The sequence below is a fragment of the Cryptomeria japonica genome, chromosome 10 (assembly GCF_030272615.1).
Source record: "Cryptomeria japonica chromosome 10, Sugi_1.0, whole genome shotgun sequence".
In the NCBI taxonomy this organism is placed as follows: domain Eukaryota; kingdom Viridiplantae; phylum Streptophyta; class Pinopsida; order Cupressales; family Cupressaceae; genus Cryptomeria; species Cryptomeria japonica.
In genome coordinates this window covers 216,617,382-216,628,902 of record NC_081414.1, presented here as the reverse complement: position 1 = coordinate 216,628,902, position 11,521 = coordinate 216,617,382, and the positions used below count along the sequence as shown (strand labels likewise).

Below are 11,521 nucleotides of genomic sequence, written 5' to 3'. Positions count from 1 at the left end.
CTTTTAGAATAGATTTTAGATGCGATTTTTTTGGATAGTAATTAGAAATCAATCTAAGACTCAATATTAAGCTTATAAACATAACAAATAATCTTGAAACACATTAATTGAATGTATCAATATACAATAAAAATAAAACAAATACTAAAAATACACTTTTCCTCCTCAACAATGAAATTGAACACATACCAAACTACGATGACTAAGTCCTAAACAAGAAAACTTATATTAAAACAACCTCAACTAATCACCCTAATAATGGAAGTTTTTATAATTCAATAGAACATAGTATCAAATAAATAATCTGCTAAAGCACTATTTTTAATAAGACACAGGAAATGGTATTTTATGAAAAAGTTTAAATATCTACATTATCGGATTCGGCCATTGCAATATAAATATTAAAATAAACCATTCAACTCTAAAAGGTTGGCAATCAATTTACATCCCCACTGGAGTATTTGATTAAATACACGCATTATATGACGGTACACCCACATATTGTCAATGAATTTCAATCCATCGAGACATGCCTAATCTGTAAGAATAAGAATTAAAAAAATTGAACACAACAATTGAGAAAGAAAGAGGAGGGTTTGAATAATTGGTGTCGGAATACGAACAAAATAAAACAAGCGAGGGTTTCACCTACTGATTGTTTCGAGCCCCTTTCCCATTCTATTCCTCGTAGTTCTCACCGAGCACACTGACACTGCTGTAAATTGATAGATAACAGTTCAATAATGGTGAGGAGGAAGAGGATAAAATCGTTCTGCCATATATAAGCAATTTTTATTGAAGGTACTCTGGTAATACTAGTGGTTGTTGTGGGCGGGGAGAAGCAATGGAAGATCAGGAAGTGGCAGGGATGAACCCTTGTTCTTCTTCTGATGCTGCTGTTGTGGACAACGGGGCACATCAACATCAACAGGAAGAGGTCCTGGGTTCGACTCTCACCAGGCAGAAAGTCGCAGCGGCCAAGCAGTATATTGAGAACCATTATAAGGTTCAGATGAAGAGTCTTCAGGAGCGAAAGGAGAGGTAACGTCGTCTTCCTTTGTCTCTTTATTATATGGAGACCTTTGGCTGGGCCACTTGCTAATCAGTAACTAAAATGAACAAGCAAACAAGCATGTTGAACATAACTTCATCCGGATATCCTAGATTTAGCTATGCTTTTATACTGCTATTTATAGTAACGAGTTTAAGGTTCTACTCTCAATTGAAATTTAAGTTACGGTTCTAGATAGTCATTTATAGTATTGAGGTTAAGGCTTTCACTTCTCGGTTGAAATTTAAGCTATGGTTCTAGATGGCAATGGTAATACTTAATCTCCCAGCTGAACGTTGAGCTTTTCTGCTTATTGAACATCCTGGCTTTAGCTACGTTTTTAGTTTGATATTATTTTAGTTAAGCTTTACTGCTTATTAGACAGCCTGTCCTTAGCTATGTTTTTAGATTTTCATTATGGTAACGAAGTTAAGGTTTTACTCTTATTGAAATTTAAGCAGTGTTTCTAGATATTCATTATAGTACTGAGGTTAATATTTTTCTTTGCAGTGAAATATAAGCCATGATTCCTAGTCATTTATTGTAATAAGAGGTGAAATTTATTCTAGGTTTAGTTATGGTATGAATTGTTGAAACTTGAAAGCATGAACTAATCTAGGGCCCAAACTCAGGACCTCCCATTTGCATGCTGGGAAGCTCTAGCTCTGAGTCACTAGCCTCTGAAAGGTTTTATTTTTCTCAGGGCGTGGTTTGACTTTTGAGCTACCGACATAATTTATGGTTCTATGTCAGTGAAGAGTTTTTTAAGGAATTACCCACTTTTATGAATTTAGGAATCCTGGGTAGTTATTTTCACCGTGGATGAGTTTTAAGGAAGCACTTTTTTATAATAGTGAGAAATCCTAGCTGATCATTTTTACTATGAAATTTTGTGTATATTAAACACGATGGTAATCTAAAAATAATTATTTAAGAATTGACCTAGTCAAATGATCTACGTTTATATGTTAGTGCCAACAATTTTAAAGAAACATAAGTTTGTAGGAGCTTAGGAATTCTGGCTAATCATTTTCACTATATAGAATATTCAACAAAGGACACCATTTTAAGGGTTTAGGAATCATAGCTGATCATTTCACCATGTAAATCTCAGTTTCTTAAGTATTGTGATACCCTAAAAACATATTTTTAAGGACTGACCTGTAACACCCTAAAATTCATGGTTCATTATACCAATTATTCTTAGTTTTACGACACAGCTCAACTGGACCCAAGTGTGTTCAACTAAATTTAATTTCTGTTCAGCTCCATGAAGCTTCAGGGGTCCTCGGGTACTAAACCTCCACTGGAATTGACATCTTCTGTTGATTGTTCGTCAATCAATGACTAGTGGTTAAATAGGAAAAACAAATGTGCATCTCTCTACCCGTTGCTGTTTTACCGCAAGCCAGTAGGAATTGAACATGTGGACATATACGGACCTCACGCGTTAAGTGTTGATAGGAATTTCTAGTAAGCGATATCAGGGAGGGGTTGATGGTCAAGGGTTAAGTTACCAAAACCCAACTGGTAGGGCAATTCATCTTGTCATTGGAATCTTTGTGAAACGCATTATCTTATCCCACTGAACTGGATCCTGGGCATCCCAAACTTTCTATATCATTTTCTTCGGATGCTATGTACTCCACAAACCTGAGGATTCCTTAGATATGGACTTACTTGGTCCCTCTGGTTCTGGGCTTCACTTAATAAATGCTCCTGAAGTATCCTGTGAACGTGAGCCTTAATTAAAATGATGAAAATCTCACTTTCTAAGATTTTGGTTTTAGGGTTTGAGATGACTATGACAAAGGTTTTGGATTGTTCTAGTTCTGACATGTGACACGCTTCAATTTTTGTAGCCCACCAAGACTTCCTGGGGCAATTGGGGGGATTTCTCCTAACCTTTCTCTCAAGCAGGACATGATATAGGGAATCAATAAATTTGTACGGGGAGCTAGTGGAATACCCATCAAATTCCAATTTGCAGTTTATTGTTTGTTAGAATCAACAAGGGACCAAATATTTATGTTGGGTATGCTAGTAAGGGTATCAGATTAGTAGATTTGGTTTGAATGAATGTCTATGAACAAAAAAAAAAAAACCGAAATAACAAATTCATATCAGAAAAATTTCTGTGTTAGAGAATTCTGGGTTAGGTTTCTATGTGTGTTTCAGTCTTAATAATTAAACTTAGGATCATTTCAGTGGTATTAGGTCCCTGCAGAACTTTGATGAAAGACGAAAGGGCAGATCTTTTCTGAGATAACTAGATGAGAATTCAATGGAGACAAGATAGGATGTCAGGGCTGTTGACAAAAATGTTAAAGTTTTAGAGGAACATGCAAAATCCAGATCCTACTAGAATATTAGAGAGAGAGGGAAGCTCAACTTCGCATAACTGACCAATGTTTAGTCAAATGGGTCCCATTCAAAAACTTGTTAGGCCCATGTTGTTACAAAAGAGTGAAAAATCAGATTCTGAGACAGTTACTACAGAGGAGTCACAATGCTTATGAAGTATCAGGGGAAATTAGAAGGCTTTAGAGCTATAGTAACTTTTGACAATTTCTCAAAGATACTTGAGAAGTATCAGGGCAGAAGAGCTCATGGTAGCAATCAAAAGGATGACATGAGAGCTTTGCAACAGAAAGTAGAGAAAGTAACAGCACCATCAATGAGTCCTCGTGCCCGGGAGCTGTTTTTCTCAATGTCCACAATGAGAAAATAGCATTTCACGTTGAGTGCAAAGATCAAATATTTGAAAGAGATTCCAGTGTTGTCTAGCAGTGTCTGAGAAATATTTGACATTATTTCATGCCTTTATAAGATGGAGCCATTGCCATACGAGATTAGTTTACAAAGTAGCTGTGTGGATGGGCACAAATTTATGAAGGATACTTCAGTTGGTTCTTGTTTCATTAATAATTCTTATTTTGAGAATTTGGGTTACAAGAGTGGCAGTTTGCTACAAATCTTTCAAAAATTCCCAAGTCAGCAATCAAAGGTAAACATTTTGATTGCTGATTTCCCTTTTGATTACCCTTCAAAAAGTAAGGAAGATAGAAGTGACTAAAATTTGTTGCATTAGTCTGACACCATGCCATTACAAAGCAAGCATTCAAGATGGGGACATAATAAAAAAAGAGGATACTAGAATCTAAACATGCTCTTCAAAAAAGTAGCAAGTGCTATTTGACAAAGATTCTGGGCTCAGATTAGCTTGGTACACTAGCCCAAGAAAGTCACAATAAGGTAAGCTCATGCCGACTTCATCTGATGTAACTGATCACTATGGTAAAAAAGGCAAAGGCTATAATTTGTGGAAAATGGTGCAGAGTTCCTTTCTCTCTAGCACAAAAACATTTGCTGTATTAAAGTAATATTGTAATATTTAGCTTATAATGGTCATTTAAGTCATTTAGTTAGTTTTTAGTAACTTTCTACTCTGTAAGTCAGTTAGTATTTAGAATCTTTCTATTCTGTCTTTAATTCTCGATCGTTTTTGTTATTGAAAGATCTTCTATAATTGCTTATATAAGGGGTATTCCTCTCCTTTGTTTAGAACAATCAATTATTATTTCTTAGTATCAGAGCATAGGTTCTTTTCTGGCAAATTTTTTAATAAAAAAATTCATTGTCCATTTACCAAGAAATTTCCTCGAAATATTCTAGAAGTTTTTTGATTGGTTTTTGTAAAACAAAAATTGTGAGGTTTTTTTGGCAGATTTTTATAGAATAAAATTGGTGGTTTTTTCTGTTGGAGATTGAGGGTTTTTACCAGCAAAGTTTTTGAATGATTTTTTGATAAAAATCATGGTTTTCATGTTCGTGTTTCTTGATCATTTATGCTCTCAACGGGTTGTTTTTCTTTTTGCAGTGGGTGTAACTAATTTTTTTCTGTGCAAAGGGTTTCAGGCATGTCTTTTTGACGATTTTTGGACAAAATCGTGGCTTTCCTTCTTCAACAATAGTTTTTTGACAATTTTTTATAAAATTGTGGTTTCTCGTTGTTCATTCTTGCAAATTTTCTGATTTTTTATCAAACTTGGGTTTGCTTCAGCAAGAGTTCTTTGCATGATTTTTTCATAAATATTATGGGTATCAGTTTTTTGCAGCATTTTGAGGTCGTGCCTATTGTTTTTAGGGCGAACAACGTTCCTGCAAAAGTACTAAGTTCTTGTGCGATTTTTTTACAAAATCGTGGGTGTTGCTGTTTTTCTTCAAAGTAGTGGAGGGTTTTTCACCTTTCTTTTTGACTTTTTTTGAAAAATTGTGGATTTTCAGAATTGTGAAGGTTTAGAGCAATTTTCTAGAAAATTGTGGGTGTTTAGAATTTTTGCATGATTTTTGAAAAAAACAAATTGTGGGTTTTATTTTATTTTTTTTATTTTTTCGATTTTTTATCAACAAAAATTGACAGTCTTTGAGAAGCTGTTTTTTATTTCGTTTTCTGTGTCTGGATAGCGGGAGGGTGTCACCATTGTGGTAAACTTGGTCATATGAAGAAGTTCTGTAGAAAGCGGTTGACTGATAAAAAATCTAACTAGGGAGGGTCTCAACAGTAGGGTCATGTCGCAGAGCATTCAAAAGAGGAGTCAGCCTTCAATGCATTCATGGCCAAAATACCAGTAAATTTTGACAAGTCTTCTTCATGGTAGTTATTAGAATGACCATTAAGGGAGGGTATTAAAGTAATATTGTAATATTTAGCTTATAATGGTCATTTAAGTAGTTAGTTAGTTTTTAGTAACTTTCTATTTTGTAAGTCTGTTAGTATTTAGAATCTTTCAATTTTGTCTTTAGTTCTCGATCGTTTTCGTTATAGGAAGATCTTCTATAATTGCTTATATAAGGAATATTCCTCTTCTTTGTTTAGAAAAATCAATTATTATTTCATGCTATAGCAACTCAGCAGATAAGTCATGGTAAGGTATCTTTATGCCTCTACTCTTCACGTTTTGGTGCCAATGAGAATTTCTTAGTTAGAGACATGTGGCTTGAAATAAAAGAGCATAGAGTCTTTTATCACAATACTTGTCTAAGAAGTTTGCCTGTTTTGAAACTAGGGTTTTCAATTGAAGGTATAATTTCAGCTTCCTTGGCCTATTCATGGGCCTAGATGGGATGATCTGTTTTCTTGCTCTCCTATGGCACAAAATATGGTACAGTGGGTACCCCCGGACGAAGGTTGGGTCAAGGCGAATTTTGACAAAGCTTCTAAAGGCAATCCGAGTGTCTTTGGGGCAGGGGTGTGTTGATGTGTTTTTTATGCACAGTCTAACATAGAATAAAATACCCAAAAGTATCTTATCCTCTTTTGATCAAAGTCTCTCAAATGCTGAAGATTTGCCTAAGGATCACTTGAGATAACTACAAGGTTCTTAAATGTTGGGTCACGACATGTGGATAAGCTCAATGGTCGATGTGATTATGCTGGAATCACAAAGGGGACTTGCATTATATTGTTGAATGCCTGACTCGCTGGAACTTAGATTCTAACTACTTGCTTGGAGAATAAAGAAAGAGCAAAAGATGTAGGGTTTAGAAAGACTACGCTACTCCTAAGAATGCAAGAGACAATGAACGATTGAATGAAATTCAACTAAGCTTCGCTTCGCCATCAACGAACAACTCTACAAAGCTTAGTGCAATCTCCTAAGGTAGGTACGTGATGTTTCAAATCACTATCAACAACAATGACACCATCAAGGCAATGCATATCAAAGTGTGAATAACAATTGAAGTTAAGCTCATTAAGAATTCCAGTTGACCATGTAAGGCAAACTCACAATCAACGAATTGCTAGTGGTATGGATATATGAATTTCATCATTAATCATTCACAATTTCTTTCATTCATTTAATTATTCATCATCTAACATGAAGATCCAACAAGAAACCATGTACTTGTAAAGAAACAACACATTTCACCATAACTTCAATGAAAAGGAAGTTTATTTACAACTTTGGCAACAATTTCTGCCTTCTCCTCCTACTCTACTCTAACTGCTATCTGCTATCGAACTACTAACTATCTTCTATTATTCACCTCTACAAATGAAGAGCTTGATCTTTATATAGAGAGCTCATTACAATGAGTGGCCAGGATCAATTTGAGATCAATGACCAAGATTTTACAATGAAACCCTAATTAGGGTTTGTTACAACAAACTCTATTCTAGCCAATGAAATAATTACAACATTTGGACACATGTCCTCTTTAGAATATTCGACCAATAATAGTGGGGGTAGGTACATTAGAGTTTGTGCCCCATGGATGAGCTTGGTTCATTGCATCTGGACATGCTGATGTGGAACCTTCTCTGATTGGTGGAATGATGACTAGGATGTCATCTCATCTTGCTTGTAGACTTGATTCATCATCATGAAGGAATGTTGAGCAATATTTCTTGATACTCAATATTATTTAGTTTGCTCGATGTGTTGATGATGAGAAGCATTGTTATGATTTAGCAAACTTTGATTAACTCTTTTGAAACTATATGTTTCCTTGATCATGCTTGATGTAGACTATGTGATGACTTTGATGAATGGTGCACCTGGTTGGATTAGACTCCTCAATGCATTGACTTTGATTCTTGGATTCCCGAAAGGAATTCAAGATTATAAAACATTTCTTTGTCAAATAAGCTGTCTCCTTCATGCTCCAAGGTCTTGGTTTTGATCTTTGCTTTGCATGACTCAAGCTTGATCTTGATGTTGATCTTAATGACCCACAAAGCAAACAAAAGCGTGTCAAATACGTAGAATACATATTAACTTCACTCACCTTTCACTCTCATATGTCTGATTTTGGCTTGCTATAGGTCTGATGATGCACAAGATTTCACCAAGTTTTATCTCTTGAAAAGATACCTCCTACTTGATCTTAAAATCTTCTTTCCCTCAAAACATTTTAATTTGCCTTTTGTTTGGTGAGCCGACTTCTTCATTGCTCATGAATTTTGACTTTAGTTTTGCAACTTTGACAGATTTTGAAGGATCTTTACAACTTTGCTCTAGGTGGCATTTTGGGAGACCTTTGCATTTCAACATTAGGTCGGATTTTAGAGTCACCTTTGCATTATCTTCACTTGTCGGCTTTTCATGATATCTTTGCAACTCAAGGTCAAGGCAGCAATTTGGAAGACCTTTGCAAGTTTTGATGAAGGCGACAATTTGGAGGAGCTTTGCAAGTTTATTGTTTGGATCGGCTAAATCAACTACCTTTGCAACTTACTACCAATGCGGATTTTGGAGGTAGCTTTGTATCATTTGATCAAATCAGCTTTTTGAAGTAGCATTGCAGGTGAACCTCTTGGGCGGCTTTTGTCAACACCTTTGCAGGATTTGGTTGGAGGTGGATTTCTCCATTGTATCTTTGATCTTAGGCAGGAATTTTCTAGTCACTTTTTCAACTTCACACTTAGGTGGCTTTTAAGATGACCTTTGCAACATTTGATGAAGGGGGAAATTTGAAGTAGCTTTGCAAGTCAATCTTCAAGTCGGAACTCTTTGACACCATTGCAATCACACCTTGGATTGGTTTTTAGGGATAGCATTGCAAGTTCATCATGAATGTGGCTTTTTGACTTACCTTTGCAATCACACCTTAGGTGGCCTTTTGAGAGGCCATTGCAATCACACCTTGGATTGGTTTTTAGGGATAACATTGCAAGTTCATCATGAAGGGGGCTTTTTGACTTACCTTTGCAATCACACCTTAGGCGGCCTTTTGAGAGGCCATTTCAATCTTTGATCTTAAGCGACTTTATGGGGGGTCATTGCAACTTAGCCTTCATGACGGAAATTTGGATGACCATTGCAACATTTGCTGATGGCGGATTTTTGGGAGATCATTGCAAGTCAATCACCAAGTCGGAATTCTAACTCACCTTTGCAAGTGTTGATCAAGGTGGCTTTTTGAGAGACCATTGCAACTCAAGCACCAAGTTGGAATTTTAAGGGAGCATTGCAACTTAACACCTTGGCGGCTATTTAGAAGACCATTTCAAGTTGTCATCAAGTCGGATTTTTGAGGCACCTTTGCAAGTCAACACTTGGTCAACCACTTGACTAGTTTTGCAATCCACTCCTTAGGGGATCTTTGCAATCCATTTTCATCCAAAGCTTCATCAGGATTATGAGACTAAGTTAGCCAAATTTTCATTTCTAAGACAATTCTTGATTCAATACTTCATCCTTCGGCCATCTAAGACTCCTTTGCACTAGATCCTTATGTTCCAACACAATTGATACGAATCCTCATCTCAAACCCTAATTGACCTAGGCTAGGCGACTTCAATGATCTTAATCCTTGGACACACCTCTTAACTCATGAATTTCATCCTTAGTCATGGTGATTGGAATTGCTCTAGAACAAGGGGAACCATTTGAAGATAATGTTGTCTTCTCATTTCATCCTAAAGAGATACTTGATCGAGCCTTGAGCAACTGCAAATAAGAGTTTAATAGCAAAGACTCGAAAACTACCAATGACTAAGCTAAGACAACTAACCTAGAAAGCGAAAAAAGTGGGGGTCTCCATTTGCAATGGGGCGATGTGTGAAAACGTCACAAGAAGGTGGTTTTTAGAGATTGGAAAGGAAATATATTAGCATTGGTTGCTCAAAAGCTGGATAGGGGAACAAATAATGAGGTAGAGGCCTAGACAACTCTAATGGCGATTGAATGGGGCCTAAAACTCGGCATCTCTAAACTACGTTTGGAAGGAGATCCTTTAATTATAATCAATGCAATAATCAAAGGGGAGACACAGGCTTGGATTTTAGATAATTTTATTAAAAAGATGAAAAATGATTTAAATTTTTTTAGTGATTTCAAAATCTCTCATGTATGTAGGACAGGGAATGAGGTGGCAGATGTGCTGTCGAAATGGGCCACGCCATTTGAATTGGAAAAGGCAACTTATTTTGAAGATTTTCGAAATCTGGCAAATGATGATGTGGAGGCGGATTTATAAGTGGTCGTGCATATCCTAGATAATGGCAAGTATGGTGAAGGGAGCTGGCGGATGTGCTAACTGGCTTGAAGTGCGGTGGATTAAATGTCGTTAGAGTAGGATTAGAATGTTTGTATCATGGTAAGGGCAATGCTTTTATGAATCTGCATTAATGAGCAGGGTTTTTGATGGTGTGGGTTGGTGGATGGCTCTTGAAACGACGACACACTGATTAATGCTTCGGCTTTTTAGGTGTGACCTTTTTGAGGCATGATGTTCTCATTTTTATCTGCATCTCATTCTCGTTTTCACAGAGTCTGGTTGCAGAGTGGGTTGAGTGTTGGTGCAAAGGTGGTGGTACTGTAGAAGTAAAGGTGATGGAGGCTAGCTTCACATTTAGAACAAAGAGGGGGCTGGTTCTTTTCGTTGGGCGAGTATCTGACAGAAGACTGAAGGGCCTCTTTCGGTATAAGGAAAGAGGTTGATTGATGCTGTGAAATTGGTTATGGGGGAGGGAATTAATCATATTAGCTACCGATATAGGACCGATATGGATGTATATTCGTTAATGGCGGCATGGGGTTTGGAATTTGAAGTCTTGGTGGATGCTGTGAAAATGGTTATAAGGCTTTGGTACCGGACGAGTATCTGTTAGGAATGGACTTCATCTTTTAATGGGCAGTGCCTAGAGATGGTTTTATGTGTCTGAAGGTGTCAAGGGGGATGCTCCTGCAGATAAATTGCCATTTGTGAGGTGGCAGGAGGGCGAACTGAAAGAGAGATTCTGGGCGTTGGCGAGGTGTAGGTGGGAGGCATTGAAGACCTTCGTGGAGTTGATGCGCGTGGAAGAGGAGCTGAGGGAGGCAATGGAGGAGGCTAGGCGAGAGGTGGGACACAAGTTACGACCAAGAAAGAGGAAGATTGATGCAAAGGGAGATCATCCCAGGTTGTGCGATGGTTCCACTTGAATGCTCTTTTTATTTTGTGTCCGTTGTGTATGTTCATCGCTTTGGCTGAACTCTGTTTTGTGATCTTTTAAACTGGTAGTTTTTTTGCTCGTGGTATATGTTTATTATATGTATGTTATCGAGCTCATTTTGTAGACAGTATGGATGTTTTGGTGGTTTTTTTTTGGTAATGCTGTATGGATGTAAGGGTAGTTTGTGCTGTTCTGAATGGTGTTTTGGGATGCTCTGTAAGTTGAAGACTTTTATTAATGAAATCAAATTATTACCTACCAAAAAAAAATATTCTTTTTTAACTTCCTTACTGGTTCCACCTCATGGAAAGGAGGTCATTTACTTTTGATTGATTGTGATGGAGTAATGTGTGGATGTTGATAATTCCTTGGTTCATAATATTTGTGGTTGGATGATTTTCAACTACAGTGCATAGTTAGCCTGAAAATTAAAATGTGCTAATTTCAATTGTGGATATGTTTATTTAAGCTGCACCAGTATATTGGGTATTTGGATGAATGTTCATGATATGAAAACCTTTCATTTC

At 36.7% G+C, this 11,521-nt stretch overlaps 1 protein-coding gene across 1 annotated transcript in view; it reads left to right on the top strand.

The window, feature by feature from the left end:
* Positions 1 to 492: 492 nt before the first annotated feature.
* Positions 493 to 11,521, top strand: part of LOC131054234 (uncharacterized) — a 139,789-nt gene continuing 128,760 nt past the window's right edge. Inside the window, exon 1 of the mRNA XM_057988692.2 lies at positions 493 to 1,041. Coding sequence (XP_057844675.1) covers positions 845 to 1,041 — 197 coding nt within the window. The 5' untranslated portion in view covers positions 493 to 844. The remainder of the gene's footprint in view (positions 1,042 to 11,521) is intronic.